The following is a 23590-nucleotide window of genomic DNA, read 5'->3' on the forward strand; positions in this document are numbered from 1 at the left end:
GGAACTGTTCTATATACTAAAGAAGAAATGTTTAGAAATTGCTAGAGGCAGCCAGGTGTGGGGAGCTGAGCAACAAGGTGGAAAGCTGGGTGGTTAGAAAAGGCTGCAGGACATTTACAAAAAGCGAAAGTTAATATTGAAGTCATTTAAATTGCCACAGTATTAGCCTTCCATCTGTCTTCAAAACTTTAAGTAGTCTCCTACACAAGTACCGAAGGTGAAGGGAGTTTTTGCGTGAGAATCAAGTCAAAAAGTCACATCAGGAACAGGTTTCAGGGAGGAAAGAGCTGAGATGAGAGTCCAGCGAGAGGAGAGTTCCATGAGAGCAGCAACTCAGAACAGGGTGTCTCTAAGCGGGACACTTGGCAGGGATGCAGGATAGAGTTGTGACACCTGGATTACAGCAAGCACCAGAGTGAAGGGAACAAAGTCCACAGGCATGAGGTTTGCTGCTGTTGGCCTGATGTTCCCACGACCTCGACTCCCTAATCCCCACCTAATCCCACCGCTCTCGCTCAGTATTTAAAACTCTCGACCCATTTATACAATTAAAATTTAAGCTGAGTCTCACCTCTTCACCTACATTCTGATCAAATGAATTGCTTAGTTGAATCCAATTCGAGCTCACTCACATTCTTACAAGTATTTTTTATTTAAAGATACAGGCTAAGTATACTACAAATGCCCCATTTCCATCTGTCATTTCACTTAACTGCAAAACAGGACATAATCTAACGCGTTCAAAAATAACATAAAAAAGATTACAAAAATGATGTAACTAGAACCCACACCTAATTTTTAAAAATCCTTCTTTTTCATTACCATGTAATTTTAGTGATACCTACTAAATTTAGTAATATCTCATCTCACATATACACATCATAAAAAATAAAAAGATAAAAAAATGCAAAAGACACGAACTAGTGGGAGACAGAGACGTTCAGCTTTAAAAAAATTAAGGCAGCAAAGAGTTTTTATGTGTGTCTCTTTATTAATTGCTGGGAATACAGCCTATTGAGAATACATGACATGCATTTTTGGGAGAAATTAACCAAATCTGAAATGAAGTCATTCAATAAGCCTGCTGAGAGTTAATAAGGTAGCACAGATTAGATCTGAAGACACAGCGTGGGGTGACTCAAACAGCAACTACAGTTGTCATTAAGATTCTAGCTGCAAATTCTTTTGGAACTTCTTTATTCTTAATTACTTAGGAACTACGAGGAAGGAGGGAAGATCACTCTGCCTCTTTAGCTTACACTAATGCTAGGAAGGATGCTCTTCACTGAAGTACAAAAAGAAAAAATTTGCCCTTACTTCAGACTGTTTAAAACAATTCCATTTTTGCAAATTCTTCCATATCAATTCGTATGCCTTAGAATTAGAAGCAGTGTATAGATTTAGAAAAGATTAGTAACTAATGCAAAAGACTGTCCTCATTTCACTCCAGTATCTACTGCTGAATTATACTCTGTTCTAATTCTAGCAGATTTCTACACCATATCATCAATTGTCCCCCAAGATGTTTGTTTTAACTCATTTTGATACAATTAAGTGATATAAATTAAGAATTCCAGTTACACTTAAAGGGACATAAAGATTAAGTTACTGGAATGTCTTAGACCATAATTAAAAACTGTTTAATTATATACATGGTACATAACGATGCAAAGATTATAACCTATCATTGGATAAAATGCTGTGTTATATGTCACATATTTCTCCCAAACTTTGTAGTGGATATTTTTTCTTAAAATGACAACATCAATGTCACCCGACATTCAAGTGATTTGTTACTTTTTGTGGTAGTAGCAAGAGAAAACAAAAAGAGAAAACAGAAACGAATATACTCCAGCAGGATAAAAACGGGAAGATTTGGGCTTTTTGTTTTTTTTAAAGAGACGGCCTGTTCCTTTCATGAACCGCATTCTTTTAATGGCTCAGGAGGACTTCCTTACGGCGTGCAGCGCTGGACAAACCGAGGGTATAAGCAAACATCCCGGATGTGGTACCTATTCAGGATCCAGGTTAAGAATCGCTCCAAGCCCAAGCCATACCCTCCATGAGGACATGTGCCATATTTTCGCTGTTTAAAAAAAGAGGGAGAGAGAGGAATAAATGCTGACTTTAAATTGTCTAAAACAGTTACAATGATCTACTGTGAAACGAGTTCGTTTATCATGGTTAAGAATTCAACCCTTAATCTATAAACCTTCATGGACCACGTGTGAAGAAATAATTTGGTATGAAAAACAAACTAGGGATTAAGTGCCACCCTGGGAAGAAGAGATTTCAAACTTTAAGTCAATGCCTCTGTTCATCAGAGGAAAATGAAAAATAGCGCTAGATACTGGTAGGATCTAATGACAAATTTTTTAAAACTCAGTAGCAATGAACAAGGCCAGCAGTTACACAGGTTTTCAAATGAAGTTAACATAATTGGCCAAAGACAAAACTAGCAATGTTCACATGCCACATTATTATAACCATGAATCTGAATACAGGTCATTCATCAAATGCCCGAGTACCACCCTAAATTTTCTCCTTTTAAAAATTTCAATTTATACACAACTACTACAATGAAAAAACTTTAAAAAGTGTTAAAAAAAAAATTGTTTTTACCTGATCTGTGTACCAGTAATAGGGAGTGGGGTCAATTCCTTCCCTTTTATAACCTGCTAGCATTTCCTCACTATCCCAAATACGCATTGAGCCTCCCACAATCTCACCAACGTTGGGCATCAACACGTCAACCTTTAAAAACGAGGAAATAAAATGCACAGTTACTACCAGGCTATTAGTCATGGCATTGCTCTAGAGCTTAAAAGAAAGCCACAATTAAGCTCCAATAGCTAAAGGAGCACTATGATCATGCAAAATTCAAACATTACTCAAACTCTGTAATTTAACAAGCTATGTTAAACCCAATCAGAAGACTTCTTCAAATATCATCATTCTAGATTTATAATGAAATATTTGCCGTGAGCTATATCTTATTCCAGTGAGTCCCCACCCCCTTAAAAAGCAAAATTACTAATGCTATTTGGATCACAAACTGACAGATTCGGTGAGGCGGGAATCCTCAGGACATCGCTGCATGTAGAAGGACTTGATCTCTACAGGAAATCGACACAGCAAGATTGGCTCATTAATGGTGTCTGTCATCAGTCTCTCCGGAGCTTCCGGGATATCCTGAGGTTAAACAAGACTTCATTAACCTCTACAACTCGAAACGCAGCCAGACAGAAGCAGCTCTTCAGCCAGGAGCAGCCCTCCTCTTACGAACGCCACAGCGTAGAGAATACACACCTACCCGCAACCCAGGCATTCAGCCGTAAGGACAATTTCTTTCAAAAACAAACGCATTACAAAACTCACATGCAGTTATTTTAAGAACTGTAAAAAGATCGGCCTCTATTCTACAGTATATTGTCAAGTGCCTTGCTGCTTGAGGAATGAAAAACAAAAAATAACCACCCAAGCTATTATCACTGTGTCTAGATACTGCTCAGGTATTTTTTTCGGTGGCTAGTTTTATCTAGCTCTGAAGCAAACATGGTCCACTCAGTCCTGTAAGGCACAGGATAATCAGTGAATGCCCCAGAACGTCAGTGACCTACACTCAGAGCATGTTGTTAATAACACCAATCTTTAAACGCTCCAGTTATCTGTACTTCTTTCCTGTTATAATAAATCTGTGTGCCTTCAATGGCGGTAAGACGCAGTCATAAGACAAATATCAATGTCAAATTTGTAAGTGTACCCACACCTGGAATAGTTAGCCAAGAAATGTTAGATGATGATGAATCAAGTAAATCCATTCCTCTCTCAAAACAATTCTTCAGGAAACCACACATAAATTCAAGTTAAAACTGAAAACTCTTGTCCCAGTCAAAACTGACTGAGAGAATTGAAACGACTCATTGATTTGTTTAATGTAAGAACTGAAACGGATGGGGCTGGCCCCGTGGCCGAGTGGTCAAGCTCGCGCGCTCTGCTCTGGCAGCCCAGGGTTTCGCCGGTTCAAATCCTGGGTGTGGACCTTGCAGTGCTCACCATGCCATGCTGAGGTGGCACCCCACGTGCCAAAACTAGAAGGACCCACAACTAAAAAAAATATGTACAACTATGTACCAGGGGGCTTTGGCGAGAAAAAGCAAAAATAAAATCTTAAAAAGAAAAGAACTGAAACGGAGCATAGCAGTCACTTGGCACAGCTGTTTTCAAGCTCTAGCCCCAGGAGCCCTGCGCCCTCTAGAGGACAGAGAGGAAATGGGAGATGAGTGGGAGAGCTTTGATCTCTCAGCTTTCATTTACTTTACATATTAGAGTTCCGCATTAGATTAAGCAGAGGAAAAGGGGTCTTACTGCACATTCCAAAGTCTGAAGACCATATATCTACCCCAGCGTCCTCATGTGTGTGGGATGACATCAGTGTACAGTAAATGCTGACATGCATTGAGGGCTTCCTGCGCCATGCGCCATGCGCCCTGCTGGCCATTTAGCTCATTGAGTCCTCACAACTTTGCAAAGTGGATGTTACCTCGAAGGTAGAGATAAGGAACCAGAGAGTGGAGTCCCTGGCCTTCAGTTATATAGCAATAAGGACAAAGGTGGGAGCTAAGCCCACCTGGGGGCCTTCTTACTTCAAAGCTTATATTCTTTCCACTCAATCATACTACTTTGCTAAGTCTTAGATAACAGTAGTTCTCAAGTTTTCAGTACAAAATTGTTATTATACATCATCAACTGAATTCAGGAAATACTAAGAGTAATTTATATAGATCTAGTATATTGTTTGTGCTCTCTGCAAATTCCTTCTAAAAACAAAACAAAACTCTAGTTAGCAGCAGTTACCTTTCATCTGTAAAACAGTTAGATTTGCAAATACTATGTGAGGAATGGTTAAATGCACAGGGAAAAGGGCTTAGAAGAAAGTTAACAATCTATACCCCCAATGCATGCCAGGAGTTTGATCCCAGGCAAAACAGACACATGCTCAGTTTACTAGGGGACCAGCCACCTTCCCCATCAAGGTCCCCTCTCTTGGTTTTTCCTTTTAACCAATGGCTATCTTCTTTGAATCTCCTCCACATGAAAGAGTTTAAATTCACTGATTTTGGGGGAGGAACCCTTTTTGGAAAAGCCAGATACTTTCTCCAGAAAAACAAAACAAATATATACACATACCAACATTTTGCCTGTAATTCCAAAGCTCACAACTTTCTGAAGCATCCTGCCATCCTAGAGAATTACAACTAGAGCTTCCAAATCAAGACCATGGATTAATCATGGAAGAAGAAGAAAGAGACAAAGGATGAGATGTGAAGGCTGAGAACTTGCTAATATTTATTGAACACTACAGAAGAGGCACTGTTCCAAGGCTTACTCTATGTCTATTAACTCAATGAATCCTCAGATGACCCCAAGAAGAAGGTTCTGTTATTTATTTGACAAGAAGGTGCTTTCTCCATTACTAGTTAATGTCACCTTAGAAACAATGATTAGAAAGGAATACATACCTCTCCGAATTCATAGAAAGTTCCATCTTCTTTCTTTATGTTGTGTTCTTTTAGCCACAGAATAGCATCTGAATAGTTCATCCGTTTGAAAGGCCGTTTGGGGGGCTTGAAGTTCTACAGTAGAAAGGAAAAACTGTAAATAAAGAAACCATTTACACTAAAATTCTCATTTTAAGAGAAACTATTTACTATTACTGTAAAATATTATTTCAGACTGGAAAACAATGTGGAAATGGAAAACATATATGAATCTCCTCCTACGTAAGTTAAAATATTATGAAATATAAGCAATGACTAGTATCAAATTTTATTCTTCAAAATAATAGCCCAGAGGGGCTGGCCCCGTGGCCGAGTGGTTAAGTTCGCGCGCTCCGCTGCAGGCAGCCGAGTGTTTCGTCAGTTCGAATCCTGGGCGCGGACATGGCACTGCTCATCAGACCACGCTGAGGCGGCATCCCACATGCCACAACTAGAAGAACCCACAACGAAGAATACACAACTATGTACTGGGGGGCTTTGGGGAGAAAAAGGAAAAAAATAAAATCTTTAAAAAAAAAAAAATAAAAAAAAATAATAGCCCAGAAACGGGCAAAGTGGTCAAAAGGCACAAAATGCCAGTTATAAAATTAAGTCATGGGGATGTAATGTACAGCATGGTGACTATAGTTAATACTGTACTGTAAATTTGAAAGTTGCTAAGAGAGTAGATCTTAAAAGGCTGCATCACAAGAAAAAAATTGTAACTATGTGTGGTGTTGGATGTTAACTAGACTTACTGTGGTGATCATTTTGCAATATAAATATGTATCAAATCATTATGTTGTACACCTGAAACCAATATAATGTTATTGTATCTCAAAATATATACGTATACTTGTCACTTATTTCAAAGCTCACTGAGCTATCGCATCTACAAAAACTGAGGGTGAAGACTTCATTGCCAAAAAGGGCAGAGCAAAATGGCGGGGTGAGCTGACCCGGGATTCTCTCCCCTCCAAAATACAACAAAAGATTGGAAGAACTGAATTTCAGAGAATAAACATAATGCCAGCTCGTTAGAGACCTACAATACCAAGAAGGAGGAGATCATAAACCTAGCTTTACACCTTCGGAGGCGCTGGAACGGTAGGAGAGAACATCGCTCCCTCCCCTAGAGTCTGCGATCGCTGCGGCGCAGGTCGGGAAGGCGCGGGGGAGGGGCCGCGCGACCGGGGGATCATCCAGGACTCCTGCCGCTGGTTCAGTGGAGACCCGCTGACGGGGTAAAGCTTCCGTCTGCGGGGACCCCATAAATCAAGGGCCTCGGGAGACCAGAGAACAGAACGGATCTGAACCCAGACCGGCCAGTGTGAGTAACAGCCCCTCCCCCCACGGCAAAGCCAGTGGGCGCAGCCATCTTGCCCAAAGGCGGAGAGCTAACACGCCGCTCTCGACCCCCATCTAGTGGCGACAGGCTGTAACCGCAACTGAATTCTACCACCACGAGAAAAAACCGCTCCTCTACCATCCAGCAATTTATAAAAGCCCCAGACCAGAAGGAAAACAATAAAAACACAGAATTAAGTCCTGAGGACTTGGAATTAGGTAAACTAAGTGATAATGAATTCAGAGCAGCTATAATCAAAAAACTCAATGAGGTAGAGAGAAAGATAGAGAAACAAGCCGAGTTCTGGAGTTACTTCACAAAAGAGATTGAAATCATAAAGAAGAATCAAACAGAATTACTTGAGATGAAAAACACAATGGACCAGCTAAAACAGAATACGGATTCCCTGAGTGCCCGTGTAGACAACATAGAGGAGAAAATTAGCATAATCGAGGACAGACAGGCTGAATGGCACCAGACAGAGGAAGAAAGAGAACTAAGAATTAAAAAAAATGAGGAAAATCTCCGAGAGATAATGGATTCAATGAGGAATAAGAACATAAGGATCATAGGAATTCCCGAGAATATGGAAAAGGAAAATGGAGCAGAAAGTGTGCTTAATGAAATTACTGAAGAGAACTTCCCAAATCTAGGGATCAACGGAGAAATGTGTGTAGAGGAGGGTTTTAGATCTCCTAGATTTGTCAATGTAAAAAGAGCTACCCCAAGGCACATAGTAGTAAAGTTGGCAAATAGGAATGATAAGGAGAGAATACTCAGAGAAGTAAGGAAAAAAAAGAGAATAACCTATAAAGGAGCCCCTATCAGACTGTCAGTGGATTTCTCTACAGAAACCCTACAAGCTAGGAGAGAATGGAGTGATATATTCAAAGCTTTAAAGGATAAAAACCTTCAGCCAAGAATACTCTATCCAGCAAGAATTTCCTTCAGATATGAGGGAGAAATTAAATCTTTTCCAGACAAACAAAAGTTAAGGGAATTTGTAACTAAAAGCCCTCCATTATAAGAAATCCTCAAGAAGGCTCTCATACTTGAAAAAAGAAAAAAGGGAGAAAGGGGACACAAGCCACAGACTAGGGAGACCGATGGATAGAAGCAGAACAGGATAGCAAATATTCAACTATAGCATTAGGGTAAAAATAAGGAACCTACCAAAACAAGGACGATCTTAGCACTCTAACTACAAATTAATAAGACGAGTTGGAATAAAAAATGAAAATAATTATTTAGGAGGGGAAGAGCAAAGGGTCTAAATCAGTATTGGTCGAGTAAGTAAGAGACCACCAGAGAACAGACTATATTATACACGAGATTCTAAATACAAACTTCAAGGTAGACACTAAAATAAAGTACAGAACAGAGTCACAAATCATAGATAAGGAAAAATCTAACAAACCCAGCATAAGAAATTGCAGTATTAAATGGATAGTCTAAAGCACACAGGAAAAGAAACACAGGAAAACAAGATAATGAGCGACAGATTGACAGCATTAAGTCCACATGCATCAATAATCACTCTCAATGTGAACGGATTGAACTCTCCAATAAAAAAACACAGAGTGGCAAAATGGATTAAAGAACAAGATCCAACAATTTGTTGCCTCCAGGAAACACACCTCAGTCCCAAGGACAAACACAGACTCAGGGTGAAGGGGTGGAGGACAATACTTCAAGCAAATAGCAAGGAAAAAAAGGCAGGTGTTGCAATTCTCATATCAGACCAAGTGGATTTCAAAATAAGACAGGTAAAGAGAGACACAGAGGGACAATATATAATGATCAAAGGGACACTTCATCAAGAAGAAATAATGCTTATAAATATCTATGCACCCAACACAGGAGCACCAAGATTCATAAAGCAACTATTAACAGACCTAAAGGAAGATGTTAAAAACAACACAATAATAGTAGGGGACCTCAACGCCCCACTCACATCAATGGACAGATCATCCAGACAGAAAATCAACAAGGAAATAGTGGAGCTGAATGAAAAACTAAAACAATTGGACTTAATAAACATATATAGATCACTCCACCCTGAAGGAGCTGAATACACATTCTTCTCAAGTGCACATGGAACATTCTCTAGGATAGACCATATGTTGGGAAACAAGGCAAGCCTCTACAAATTTAAAAAAATTGAAATAATAACAAGCATCTTCTCAGATCATAGTGCTATAAGGCTAGAAATTAATTACAAGAAAAAAGCTGACAAAGGCACAAAGATGTGGAGACTAAACAACACACTACTGAACAAGCAATGGATCACTGAAGAAATTAAAGAAGAAATAAAAAAATACCTGGAAACAAATGAAAATGATAGCATGCCATACCAACTCATATGGGATACAGCAAAAGCTGTATTAAGAGGAAAATTCATCGCAATACAGGCACATCTTAACAAACAAGAAAAATCCCAAATAAGCAACCTTAAAGCACACCTAACTGAACTATAGAGAAAAAAGAACAAATGAAGCCCAAAGTCAGCAGAAGGAGAGAAATAATAAAAATCAGAGCAGAAATAAATACTATTGAAACGAAAAAGGCAGTAGAAAGGATCAATGAGACAAAGAGCTGGTTTTTTGAGAAGATAAATAAAATTGACAAACCACTAGCCAGACTTACAAAGAAAAAAGGGAGAAAGCTCAAATAAACAAAATCAGAAATGAGCGAGGAGAAATAACAACAGACTCTGCAGAAATACAGCAGATTATAAGAGAATATTACAAAAAACTATATGCCAACAGAATGGATAACCTAGAGGAAATGGATAAATTCTTGGACTCCTACAGTCTCCCAAAGCTCACTCAAGAAGAGGCAGACAATTTGAACAGACCAATCACAAGGAAAGAGATTTAAACAACAATCAAAAACACCCCAAAGAATAAAAGCCCAGGACCAGATGGCTTTCCTGGGGAATTCTACCAAACTTTTAGAGAGGATTTAATACCCATCCTTTTCAAGCTATTCCAAAAAATTAGGGAAGATGGAACACTTCCTAACACATTCTATGAGGCCAACATCACGCTGATACCAAAACCTGAGAAGGACACCACGAAAAAAGAGAACTACAGGCCAATATCACTGATGAACATAGATGCAAAAATTCTAAACAAAATTTTGGCAAGCAGAATTCAGCAATTCATCAAAAGAATCATACATCAGGATCAGGTGGGATTCATACCAGGGACACAGGGATGGTTCAACATCCGCAAATCAATCAACGTGATACACCACATCAACAAACTGAGGAATAAAAACCACATGATCATCTCAATAGATGCAGAGAAGGCATTTGACAAGATCCAACAGCCATTTATGATAAAAACTGTGAACAAAATGGGCATAGAAGGAAACTACCTCAACATAATAAAGGCCATATACGACAAACCCATAGCCAACATCATACTCAATGGGCAAAAACTCAACCCCATCCCCCTGAAAACAGGAACGAGACAAGGATGCCCTCTATCACCACTCTTATTTAACATAGTACTGGAGGTCCTGGCCAGAGCAATCAGGCAAGAAAAAGGAATAAAAGGAATCCAAATAGGGAGGGAAGAAGTGAAACTCTCGCTGTTTGCAGACGACATGATCTTATATATAGAAAACCCCAAAGAATCCATTGGAAAACTGTTAGAAGTAATCAACAACTACAGCAAAGTTGCAGGGTATAAAATAAATTTGCATAAATCAGTAGCATTTCTATACTCCAGTAATGAACCAACAGAAAAAGAACTCAAGAATACAATACCATTCACAATCGCAACAAAAAGAATAAAATACCTTGGGGTAAATTTAACTAAGGAAGTAAAGGACCTATATAATGAAAATTACAAGGCCTTTTTTTGAGAGAATTGGATGACGACATAAGGAGATGGAAAGACATTCCATGTACATGGATTGGAAGAATAAACATAGTTAAAATGTCCATTCTACCTAAAACAATCTACAGATTCAATGCCATCCCAATCAGAATCCCAATGACATTCTTTACAGAATTAGAACAAAGAATCCTAAAATTCATATGGGGCAACAAAAGACCCCGAATTTCTAAAGCAATCCTGAGAAAAAAGAACAAAACGGGAGGCATCACAATCCCTGACTTCAAAACATACTACAAAGCTACAGTAATCAAAACAGCATGGTACTGGTACAAAAACAGGTGCACAGATCAATGGAACAGAATTGAAAGCCCAGAAATAAAACCACACATCTATGGACAGCTTATCTTTGACAAAGGAGCTGAGGGCATAAAATGGAGAAAAGAAAGTCTTTTCAACAAATGGTGCTGGGAAAACTGGAAAGCCACATGTAAAAGAATGAAAATTGACCATTCTTTTTCACCATTCACCAAAATAAACTCAAAATGGATCAAAGACCTAAAGGTGAGACCTGAAACCATAAGGCTTCTGGAAGAAAACGTAGGCAGTACACTCTTTGACATCAGTATTAAAAGGATCTTTTCGGACACCATGCCTTCTCAGAGAAGGGAAACAATAGAAAGAATAAACAAATGGGACCTCATCAGATTAAAGAGCTTCTTCAAGGCAAATGAAAACAGGATTGAAACAAAAAAACAACCCACTAACTGGGAAAAAATATTTGCAAGTCATATATCTGACAAAGGCTTAATATCCTTAATATATAAAGAACTCTCGCAACTCAACCACAAAACATCAAACAACCCAATAAAAAAATGGGCTGGAGACATGAACAGACATTTCTCCAAAGAAGATATACTGATGGCCAATAGGCACATGAAAAGATGCTCATCATCGCTGATCATCAGGGAAATGCAAATCAAAACTACACTAAGATATCACCTTACACCCGTTAGAATGACAAAAATATCTAAAACTAATAGCAACAAATGTTGGAGAGGTTGCAGAGAAAAAAAATATTCCCACCATACACTGCTGGTGGGAATGCAAACTGGTACAGCCACTATGGAAAACAGTATGGAGATTCCTCAAAAAACTAAAAATAGAACTACCATACGATCCAGCCATCCCACTACTGGGTATTTATCCAAAGAGCCTGAAGTCAGCAATCCCAAAAGTCCTGTGCACCCCAATGTTTATTGCAGCACTGTTTACAATGGCCAAGACGTGGAAGCAACCTAAGTGCCCAGCAACAGACGAATGGATAAAGAAGATGTGGTACATATATACAATGGAATACTACTCAGCTGCAAAACAGAACAAAATCATTCCATTTGCAATAACATGGATGGACCTTGAGGGAATTATGTTAAGTGAAATAAGCCAGCGAGAGAAAGATAATCTGTGTATGACTCCACTCATATGAGGAATTTAAAACTATGGACCAAGAACAGTTTAGTGGATACCAGGGGAAAGGTGGGGTGGGGGGTGGGCACAAAGGGTGAAGTGGTGCACCTACAACATGACTGACAAACATTAATGTACAATTGAAATTTCACAAGATTGTAACCTATCAATAACTCAATAAAAAAAATAATTAAAAAAAAAAAAAGACTTCATTGCCTCCCAAAACAGAATCACGATTTTGTATTTCCATAAAACACTAGACCCACCGGGTTGAGGTCATACACTATGCTTGCTGCAGGAGATTTCAAGACTCTGTCTACCACGTCACAAACCAAGTCCTCCAATCGGTTCAGCAGCTCCTCAAAGGTCAGGAAGGGGCACTCTGCTTCCACGTGACTGTACCTGAAGAACAAGACACTAGCTCGGAGCTGCTCTTCTCCTCTGCTGTATTTCTCTCAAGCAAGGATTTAACATCGGGAAACTGTCCAGAAAGGCAAACTTCCAACCCTGCTAACCAACGCTCAACTCTGCAAACTAGTTTTAGGCCACCCTCTACCCTCCCCCTTGAATGGTGGCTTCTTGTTTATTCCGTAACACACAAAGGGTCAAGGCAAAGGGAAAGGACAGACCTTAGATCCATGGCCTAAGAGGCAAAGCTTCAGACATGGTTTCCATTAATTTATTCAACTGCCCTTCATGTATACTCTTAATAGATCACAATTACATAGACATCGTTTGCCTACATAAAGATTGCTTCTCTAAACAAGTTTTCTTAAAAAAAAAAGTTTTCAATTAAAATAAAAAGACAATTCCATACTCAGCCAGGTGCCTTCGCGTTCTGGACTGTTCTGCCCTGTATGACTGTGCAATACAAAAAACATCTCCCAGAGCTGGAATGCAGGTCTCCAGGTACAACTGAGAAGACTGAGTCAAAAATGCCTCTTCTCCAAAATAGTTAAGCTTGAAGAGCGTGGCACCACCTTCAACCTGTGTCTGTACTAATGTTGGAGGAGTTACCTGTTCAAATGGAAAGAAGGAGTAAATAAAGGCCTATCGTGAGCACCGCTATTCAGATCTAAAAATAGGAAAAGATACCACTTGCAAAAGGTGATGACCATGCGCTTACCTCGCAGTACCCCCTGTCAAAGAAGTGATCTCTAAAGCACCTGGTGACGATGCAACGTGCTTTTAGGATTTTGGACATGTTTTCTCCCCGGATCATCATGTGTCTGTTGTTGAGCTGGACATCAACGTCAGACTCTTCGTTGATCAAGTTATCAGCTCCTCCAGCAGGGGCCAACCCGATCAGCTCCCAGAAGTCACAACTCAGCTCATGGCCCCCAGGAGCCTAAATTTTTAAAAAGAGGGTGGGAGGGAGAAGGAAACAAAAAATTAACATTATTAAAGATTTTAATTTACGTCAAAATTTTGGGTAAGCTGATACTTCTAAGAACCTCGTCATTATTAGCCTACCCTTCTAAAAACAAAGACCCAGTAATTCATTTTTATGTTCATATATTTAATATTTCTTTCAGAGTAAATATACACACACACAATTTTTTAAAAATAGAAAAGCACAAACTAGAAAATAAAATAAGCTATAACTCACAGTAACTACTAACTACTGTTAACATTTTGGTATATCTTTCTAGCCTTTGCCCAATAATTTAAAATAACACTATTACCCACGCTGAAAAACTCCTTAAATGCAAAGGTTTTACTAAAAGCTATTACTCTTTGGAACAGATATATAGTATGAAATTGAATTCTCCCTAATAATCCTATTAAAAGCAATTCATTTTAGAAGCCATATATCATGGAATATATAATTATCCTGATGCTAAACACTGGACAGCAAGTAACATCATGACAACCACTCCATTTTGCAGTCACATTACTTGCAAGGAAAATTCCATGAACTTGAATCAGATATTCATTCTTAATACAGGTTCTCTTAGATGAATCCTGGGAAACTCTCTTTTATCAATAGTTCTAGTCTATTAGGTAGATTCTAGGGGTTCCCTCTGGTGGTTAATGTGTCACATTTGTCTCTTTTTCTTTCCTAGCCAACAAACAGAACCACAGTAGTTATTTGAACAATAATTACCATCAAGTAACTATAACTGGTATAGGTTATGTGTCTGTTGGGGAACAAACAACTGTCTGAATATCAGAGCTATATTTAACTTTTTTTAAAAAGAGGCTTTCAAACTCTATTTAGAAAGTTTCAGATTTAGATTATTGTTCTTTCCTGAAATTTTTTGGGTAGATTGTTAAGTTTTTACTTCCACTTAGTTGAAAAATTATTCACACACCCAGAGCAAAGCAGCTACATCATAGACCATGAGGATTATTCAGACATTCTATAAGGTTTGAAATCCCTGAGTTTGTTATATCATATGATCTGCACAGTGTATATATTTCACTGGAAAAGGAAAAGGCATACCAAATTTAGCAAGTGCATCACATTTGCATATTTATATGCCAAATACCAAAAGTACAAATAAAGACCTTGGAAAACAAACAAACATCTATTCGCCCAGAGAGGAACTCAATCCACTCACCTGCTTGCCCTTTGGGGTAAGATTTAGCATTCCATACACTGCAACACTACTCTCGGTGGACAAGACTACTCCATTGTAACACTGACACTACAAAAAGATCAAGTTCTAATTTAGTTATGTGAATATTACATACATACATATGCATAAATGACACTAGCTCACTTCTCTTAAAGATATCTGGAAAGTTCATTTTTCTTTTCTTTAAAATTCAGACTGCTGGGGCTGGCCTGCTGGTGCAGCAGTTAAGTTCACATGTTCCACTTTGGCGGCACAGGGTTTGCTGGTTCGGATCCCGGGTGCGGACATGGCACAGCTTGACAAGCTATGCTGTGGTAGGCGTCCCACATATAAAGTAGAGGAAGATGGGCACGGATGTTAGCTCAGGGCCAGTCTTCCTCAGCAAAAAGAGGAAGATTGGCAATAGTTAGCTCAGGGCTAATCTTCCTCAAAAAAAAAAAAAATTCAGACTGCTAAAACAACACACAGAGTCCATCTAAACTATGATCATCAATACTTGATAAAATCATTAGAAGAAAAGTGATGGGGAACTTTATAATGTAGGGATCAGGCTATCAACACCTGAACCCACTAATCATAGAAAGACAAGTGGACATCATGTGCTTCATGACGAGATGCAGATGGAAGAACACAGCTTTGCCCACAACGTAGTTGTGCAAAAAAAAAAACCTGATCAGACCCAACCTCCAGCTTCTAAGACATACAGAGAAAACAGGACATGTTAAATGACACTACAGGAGGCAATCAACCAAATCTAGAGTGTGAGACGCTCCACAGGACAGAAGACTAGGTTTTTTCCAACAAATAAATGGCAAAGAGAGGGAGACCGAAAAGGGAGAAGTGTTATAGATTCAAAGAGATTTCAGAGATACTTCACCTAAATGGAACATGTAGATCTTGTTTGGGTCCTCATTCAAACTAACCAACTATAAAAAGACATCATGCATCTATTGGGAGAATTTGACTAGATATTCAGAAGTTGTGTTAACTTTGGGGGGGGGGTGTGATAATGGTAGTGAGGTTATATTAAAAACATTTTTTCTTGGAGATGCATATGCAAGTATATTTATATGAAAGTCTGGAGGGTAAGAGAGGGGAGCAGTAAACGAGAATTGGCCACATATTAGTTGTTACTTGTTATGGCCTTAATATTTGTGTCCCCCCCCTACCCTCCGATGTGATAGTATTAGGAGCTGAGGCCTTTGGGAAATAATTAGGATTCAGTGAGATCATGAGGGTGGAGCCCTCATGAATGGGATTAGTGCCCTTATAAGAGTCACACAGAGAGCTTGCTTCCCTCTCTGCTCTGTGCTGTGTGAGGATACAGCCTAGAAGAGGGTGCTCACTAGAACTCGACCATGCTGACACCCTGACCTCACACGTCCTTCCTCCAGAACTGTGAGAAAGAAATTCGTTGTTTATAAGCCGCCAGTCTCTGGTACTTTGTTATAGCAGTCTAAACTGCCTAAGACATTACTGAAGCTGGGTGACAAGCACACAAGGATTCTTATTCTCTTCCATTTTTCCTGTGTTGGAAATTTTCCATAACAGTTTAAAATACATACTGTTGTCGTTAGTGCCAGTGACAGGATTCCGACTCCCAGCGACTAGATATTTAGAAGTTGTGTTAATAGGTATTGCACACCTATCCGTGGACAGCAGAGCGGAACCCTGTCCAGTCTTTTTGCACCATCCTCTCACCTTCTGGGGTTTTATCAGGCAGTGCTCCACTATTATTCATAGGGTTTTCACGGCCAATTTTTTCACAAGTGGCTGGCCAGGTCCTTCTTCCTAGTGTGTCTTAGTTTGGTAGCTCTGCTGAATCCCGCCCACCACGAGTGACCCTGCTGGTATTTGAAATCCAGCAGCATAGCTTTCAGCATCGCAGCAACATGCAGCCACCACAGAATGACAACTGACAGATGGGTGGTGCGGTTCCCCGACAGGGAAACGAACCCTGGCTATGGTGGTGAGAGCACCAAATCTTAATCCCTAGACCACTAGGGCTGGCTTAAAATACATATACAGATCCCAAAATTCCCAAAACTAACAATAAAGGAACATGCTGAAAAAAATCTAATTTTCAGCCACAAATAAGAGAAAATATTTACCAAATCATCTGACAAGACACACTGAAGATACCCTGTACCATCCCGCAGCACCAAAAACATTAAATTCTTTCCTAAAAATGAGAAAAAGAAATTTAGTCAGATGGTTCTTAAGGCACTTAAACCTCCCATGGCCCCCTTCCCCGAAGTGTCCACTGGTAACATTACTATTCCGTATTTCTAAAGCAGTTTATCTTTTTCATTGTACTTTCAAATCCTAAGTGATGCTCACGATCCACATGATAATGGGAAAGTAAGACAGGAAGCACCGGGGGATGAGGCATTAGGTCTTGCTCACCGCTGACTCCCCCACGATGCCTACCATGGTCCTGTGCACACAGTGGGAGGCGCATAAGCACTGTCGCACAGAATCACTCTTTTTCTTATTTATGCCCAGTTCTTTTTACAAAGGACTTGATAACCACTTACAATAAAATACATGTAACAAAATAATAAAAAGAGAAAGCAAAACATCAGGATTGAGGGAGAAGTAGAATGCAAATATACTAATTATAAAAGTCAACACTACTGCTATAAATCAGCTTTGGATGAGGCTCTCACTTCCTGTAATACAGCCTCTGCTGTTCATTAAATAATTAAATTCAATTAGACAAATATTTACTGGATACCTCCTGATCAGTGTGACTGCTTACAGTTCAACAGCACTTAACTAGTTTTTCAGCTTTTAATAGCCATATTAAATAGGAACAAATTTAGGATATAAATCACTATCTCCTTTCAAAAGCCAGCACCCAAAATCACAAATAACCCCAAGTAAATGTTTTTATGTCCTTCTTCATCTAAGACAAGGGATATTTAAAATTAAAAACAGAGAAAAGGAGGGCTATGCCATTTACCTTGCCTGCGCAGCCTGTGGACCCAGCCAAACACCTTTACTCTCTGGCCTCTATATCCTTCTAATGCACAAATCTTCACCTGTCGAGTTGAAATAAATAATATTTGACCAATCACGTCATTTATCACATGTCCACTTTTTCACTAATATTAGAAGGGTGGCAGCAAAGTGTTAAAAATTCTCAAAGGGTGCAAAACTACAGAGAGTCACTCTACTGCAGGTTGGAACCAAAACATGTCACTATACCGGAGCAGTTAAAAAAAATCTAAGTCTTCTTTCTCTTAGTGGAAAACTGGCAATGAGAAACACCCAGAATTCCAGATATTGCCGTACGAAACGAATGAATAAATGAATTCACAACAGCAACAACCGGAGTCCACACGGAGCCCTCTCCCCGACCTCGCGGTCCCTTCCGACATGCTGGGAGTGGAATTAGCAAAGGGAGCTTGTTGTTTGGGGGATGAAGGAGAAAGGAGATGAGCAGAGGAAGGGGATGATAGATGTAGCCAAGGAAACAGCTTCATCACTAAGGAAGCGGGAATAATACGGAAATTCATCAGCAGTAAGAACTATCCGAAACCTAACCCTGTCCATTCAGAGTCCAGCATTCTGTTCTAGAAAAAATACAGAATTTCCTAAAATCACAAAACTCTTCAGGGACTTAAAAAAATCGTGAAAACCATGGATTTTGACCTCCTCATTTTCTGAGGAGGAAACAGATGCTTAGGGAGGGTGAAACCACTTGACCAACACCACACAGCACAGCCAGGCCTGGATCCCAGGTCTGCTGGCTTCTAGTTGGGACAGAATTCATTCAACACGCAATTACTAAACTTTATAATAAAACGAACCCCAAAAAGAATCAGCCTCAGAACTCAAATGTTACTTCTCTTTATCCCTTCTAAAGAGAAAGCAGTAAACAAGTAAAGGGACAAACCACGCGGTGTGCCTCCCAGATACAGAAATAACGGTGGGACGTGGCAAGTCCACAGCGTGTGAAACGATACATGTCACACTCACACATTTCGGCTCTGGAAGACTCGCATCGTTTTTAATGGTGATCTTCTTTGCTTCTTCCAGGTTCTTTTCTCTTCGCAAATTGTCTTCTGCCTAATTTTGATAATAAAGCAATTTGTTAACATGGTTTTCTCGTGTTCTGACTTTAAAATTGTTCACAGTGGCAAATTCATTGTTCACCTCTTTCTTTTCCCGGGATTCACTCTTCATTTGTTCCCTATGCCAAATTTTTCTAATGTTCTTCATCTGTGATTTAGAAATAACATCCCACCTCTAGAGAGAAAAACAGATATTTAATTTTTTCAAGACCTCTATGTTCTAATGAACATTCATTCACAAAATATAAATCTGTAAAGTTTTTGGTTCACCTTACCTCATTTTCTTTTTGTGAATCTACATAAATGGTAGGAAACGGTTCTTTGCCTACTGTCATCAAAGCCTTGGGTGGGGAGGGAGAAAAAGAAAATTTCTTTAGCACTGTACAATATTAGAAATAAAAAATAACACTTTAATTATGAGGCAACTTCAACCATCTAGAACATAATCAAGAGCCAGGAAGAAAGCAGAATGACCCCCATAGCCAAACGTCGACGTTGATAAAATGAATGACTGGTTAAACGTACTATTTTGCTTAAAGTAGAAGCCCTCAGGTCCTTTCGCAAACAATTCCAGCAAGTTCGGTTACACAGTATAGTTTTCCATATAAGCAGACTAGAAGCAACAGATTTTCAGTGGCTGTAGGGACCAGCAGGAGGTATGCTGGCCATTAACAGCAAAAGCCAATTGCAGATCACATCTAAATGGTTAATCCCCACTAAGAAACCAAGGAAGATGTTTTTCAAACTTTCAACAAAATAATGTTAAGAACACAAAAAGCTAAGCTTCATTTAATTTGAAAAATTCCCGTACGCAGAATACCTCTTTTCACTAACACTGGGACACTTCAGGTATTGCTGTGGCATTTAACATTTCATAGTTTGCATTCTTTTTTTTAAAAAATAGATAGTTGGGGGGCTGGCCCCGTGGCCGAGTGGTTAAGTTCGCGCGCTCCGCTGCAGGCGGCCCAGTGTTTCGTTAGTTCGAATCCTGGGCGCGGACATGGCACTGCTCATCAAACCACGCTGAGGCAGCGTCCCACATGCCACAACTAGAAGGACCCACAACGAAGAATACACAACTATGTACCGGGGGGCTTTGGGGAGAAAAAGGAAAAAATAAAATCTTTAAAAAAAAAAAAAAAATAGATAGTTGGAAGTATGTAAGAGATGGATGTTTCACTAACTGCTTCAAATATTCCTTCAAATTTTTTCCCAAGTGATCAAGTCAACCAAGAAATGTAACAAATTACTCTCTCCAGTCATTAAGATCTGAAGCTTGCAAAAACTGACCTTTTCTAAAAGGTCTAGTTTCCAGACCTGAAAAATACTTTTCATCTTGTTTTAACACTAGTCCCAACTCAGCAATTGATGCAGAAGAGGAAGGAGCTTGGATCTTTTACACATATCCAAGAGAATTCATCTTTTTAACAATTAGACTTTGCAGAGATGTTTGTAAATCATTAGGAATTAATTTACTACCTGACACTCTCTACTGAGCCCTCCTTTTATATTATATATATGAAATTGAAATACCCAAACTGTAATTCCCTAAATCAGAATGGAACACTTCTGCTAACAGCGACATTCCGCAAACATTCACCTAAACATCGTTGTCAGTTTTGGAGAGTCACAGGAATCACCCCAGCAACTCACAATGAGAGAAAGACTTCCCTGGAAGGGTTAAAAAGTAAGACCCATGTGTAACCCATACACCAAAGCATAACTCTAAGAATGACCTACAAGAGGAGAGAATGCTCCCGGGACAGGAACACTTGATTATAACCTAAATAAATGTTGTACCACAGCTAACAAAAAGGGGGACCGGCCAGGCATGGAAACTCAGAAAAACGAGTGTCAGGGCAGTTCTTTTCCTGGTGCCGTCAAAGTAGGGCGCTTTCACCATCCTCCTTACGTGGCAGCTGTAGCCACTGCAGGCAAAAGGCAAGCCCATGGCTACTTTAAGAGCGATGTCTGGGCCCACACCCTAACGCGACACAATCAGTTACCTAACACTCATGTTCTGAGTTGATGTTCTCAAAGAACCCCTCGGACCTGTATTTGGCTTTCCATCTAAGTCTGCTTAGAGAGAATGTGGTAAACTCATTTGAGGATTCTAGGGCCTGAGAAATAACAGTACATGAATAAATTCGCATTCTGGCTTCAAGCTCCAGACTCATGAGTTATTGAGCACCTGCTCTGAGAAATGGGCCCGTTCTTGGGGTACTGATATTAATCAAATCTTTGAGGCTCAAGGCTCAGGATCACACCTGGATGCTAGTGGTAAATTCTCCGAGAGGCCTCTTGGGAGTTGGTTTAAAAGAAACGTGGGCATGAGCTCAGCGTGACTGAGAGAAGCTGATTTTTATTTCTACAAGAATTGAAAAACTGGCCATCTAACTCACTGGAGAGAAAAATCCCAAGATGCAGTGCCCCATGATAACGAAGAAAACATGACAACTTTTTAAAAGGTTCAAATAAGTTTAGACTTAGATCGTCCAATACTCTTAAAGCTATATCTCTGTGTACATTCCTTACTTCCCCACTTCTGAAAAATCTCTTCAAATCCTAGTGCTTGAAATAAAATTACTGCCACATCACAGAATAATCGACATAAGTCATTAATAAATGCAAAGTCGTTTTCCTAATGAGAAGAGACAGTACCTTTAGACCTGTTTTAAAAGGTTTTTCCTTGGTTCCATCGCCTGTAGCATCATTTCCCTCTCGATCCGAGACATACAGCTCCGCTATTTACAAAATGAGAATAAGTCACTCACTTGGCCAATAACTGTCAGTCACCTCATACAGCAACTACTTTATCCAGTTCTTTACCTTTGTAAACAGACCAAGCACCTGATCAGTAAGAAATCGCCACAGTCCAAAAGAAATTATATCAAAATTATTTTCCCACTCCCATATTTCAGTGACATTCATCTCATAAAAACATATTAGTTACAAATTTAGCTTCTCAAAATAAACTTGGATCATTTTAATTTGTAACATTGCTTCTATCTACTTGAGTCCCCAACAATAAAGAAGGGCTTTGAGGTTGGCCAGACCAGACTGGAATCTTGGATGTCCTACCTTAAAAGCCAGGATGACCCAGGCGAATTCGCTTAACTTTTCTGAGCTTATTTCTTTGTCTATAAAATGAGGAAGACAATACCCATCTTGAAGGGCTGTAATGAGGACAAAATAAAACTAGACATACAAATGGGATACCCCAGTGCCAGTGCACAGATGTCAAATAAATGCCAGTTTCCTCTGGTCTTGAACGGAAACTGAAGCTCTGAGGTTAAACAAACTGCAGAAAGCCTCACAACTAGTAAGTCTGAACAGTGACATCCATCCAGGTCTCCCTTTTCCCCTTTTCGACCGTATGGTCTCCCAGGAAATCTCAATATAAACGAGAATGTGCGAAAAAGAATTAGAATTCTAAAATCCTTTCCTAACGATCACTTTGGAGAGTTACAGATTTGGGGGCTACCCTGACGTCTGACAGTGCCCAAGTCTCAGCTGAATCACGGGACTTTTCGCAGCGGGGCAGGGCCTGGAGCTGCCGCCATACCAGCCCTGGGACCCGCGGCGCTCGAGGGGAGTCCGGGCGCAGCGTGATCCAGGTCCCTCCCTTCCCCTCTCCCTCCCATGGTTCTGCATATTAGCAGTGGTGGAGCGCCCACTCCGGGCCAGGCACCCACAAGCGCTGCGTTCAACCAGAACGAGGTTCCTAGTCCAGGCAGGAGCACGCGCCACTTGCACACCTGTGGACCCCAAGCCTCACTCACCTAGAACCATCCCGGCGGTCGCCCTGGTCACCTCCAAGGACATCGTCTGCAAAACGCCGCCGCCTCGTCACCCCAACGTGCTCCAGCGACTTCCTAGACTCAGAAGTTGCATCATACAACGTCGCGCATAGATCGCCCTAGGGAGTCACCCGAGCGTCGCGGCACCATTGGTTACCGGAGGATACAGGGCGTGCGCGAGAGTCGCTACAGCCGCCATGTTTAGTCCGGGCAGAGGTAACTTCCGGTCCGGCGCCGTAACGTGCCCCCCAGGATTCCGGGGTGCCGCTTGCCTGGGACTCCCAGGACAGGGAGATTCCTGCTCCCTTCGGTCTCTACCTTCCTAACATTCTGGGCTGAATCTTCCAATTCCGCCCCAAGCTGTAGACGCGCCAGGGCCCTCTTGGAAACCAGACCAAGGATATCTGTCCAGATCCCCAGATGCCGAAATGCTGGTGGAATTAACGTAATCATCAAATGTGACAAATAGAAATGGCAAGCAATAGGATATATTGGAGTATATGAGGAAGCTATTTGGTGTAAACCTAATTCGGCCTGACTTTGTTCTTCCAAAAGGGCCTGACCATGGCGGTTGAGCATGCATTGTATATCTGCTTTAGACACTCCCTATGGCAAGAACAAAGGCCCTTGAGATAAAGGTGCAACTTCCCTCCCCCTCCCAATGTTGGCATTTCCTTAAGGATTAAGCATCTTTTCTTAGGCTAGGAACTGATTGCTGCGCTCACCTGTGACCACCCAGCTCGAGACAATAGACTTGCCTCCTGCTCCGTCCGCCGAGATAGCAGAGCCACTACCAGCTGTGTCCACTCTGTATACCTCACTTCTTTGGTGCCCTTTCCTTCGGGAAGAAAGGCCCCGGGCCATGGTCCTCAGATTTTAGCTCAGAATAAACTCTCCAAAATTTTCATTTAGAGATTGGTTATGGATTA

The 23590-nt window shown here is 40.3% G+C and overlaps 1 protein-coding gene across 1 annotated transcript; it reads right to left on the reverse strand.

Annotated features, from left to right (window-relative positions):
- Window positions 1-968: 968 nt before the first annotated feature.
- On the reverse strand, window positions 969-22886 carry NARS1 (asparaginyl-tRNA synthetase 1). The gene is made up of 15 exons (XM_070627729.1): window positions 22644-22886; window positions 21523-21605; window positions 19137-19202; window positions 18944-19036; window positions 18767-18856; window positions 17748-17826; window positions 16894-16964; window positions 14765-14851; window positions 13327-13548; window positions 13018-13217; window positions 12467-12602; window positions 5523-5636; window positions 3061-3192; window positions 2623-2754; window positions 969-2086 (listed from the first exon to the last, which is right to left on the reverse strand). Exons 1-15 carry the CDS (start codon window positions 22684-22686, stop codon window positions 1955-1957), a joined length of 1680 nt encoding a protein of 559 aa, XP_070483830.1. The 5' UTR covers window positions 22687-22886; the 3' UTR covers window positions 969-1954.
- Between the last annotated feature and the right edge of the window lie 704 nt (window positions 22887-23590).

The sequence above is a fragment of the Equus przewalskii genome, chromosome 7 (genome assembly GCF_037783145.1).
Source record: "Equus przewalskii isolate Varuska chromosome 7, EquPr2, whole genome shotgun sequence".
In the NCBI taxonomy this organism is placed as follows: Eukaryota; Metazoa; Chordata; class Mammalia; order Perissodactyla; family Equidae; genus Equus; species Equus przewalskii.

Excerpts from the sequence above, each read along its gene's own strand:
- NARS1 (XM_070627729.1), bottom strand. The coding sequence starts at position 22,686 with ATGTCCTTGGAGGTGACCAGGGCGACCGCCGGGATGGTTCTAG. Across the intron at positions 2,755-3,060 it reads ATTCCCGCCTCACCGAATCT|GTTGACGTGTTGATGCCCAA; the intron begins GTCAGTTTGTGA and ends TCGTTTTTAAAG. Across the intron at positions 2,087-2,622 it reads ATTACTGGTACACAGATCAG|CGAAAATATGGCACATGTCC; the intron begins GTAAAAACAATT and ends TTTTTTAAACAG.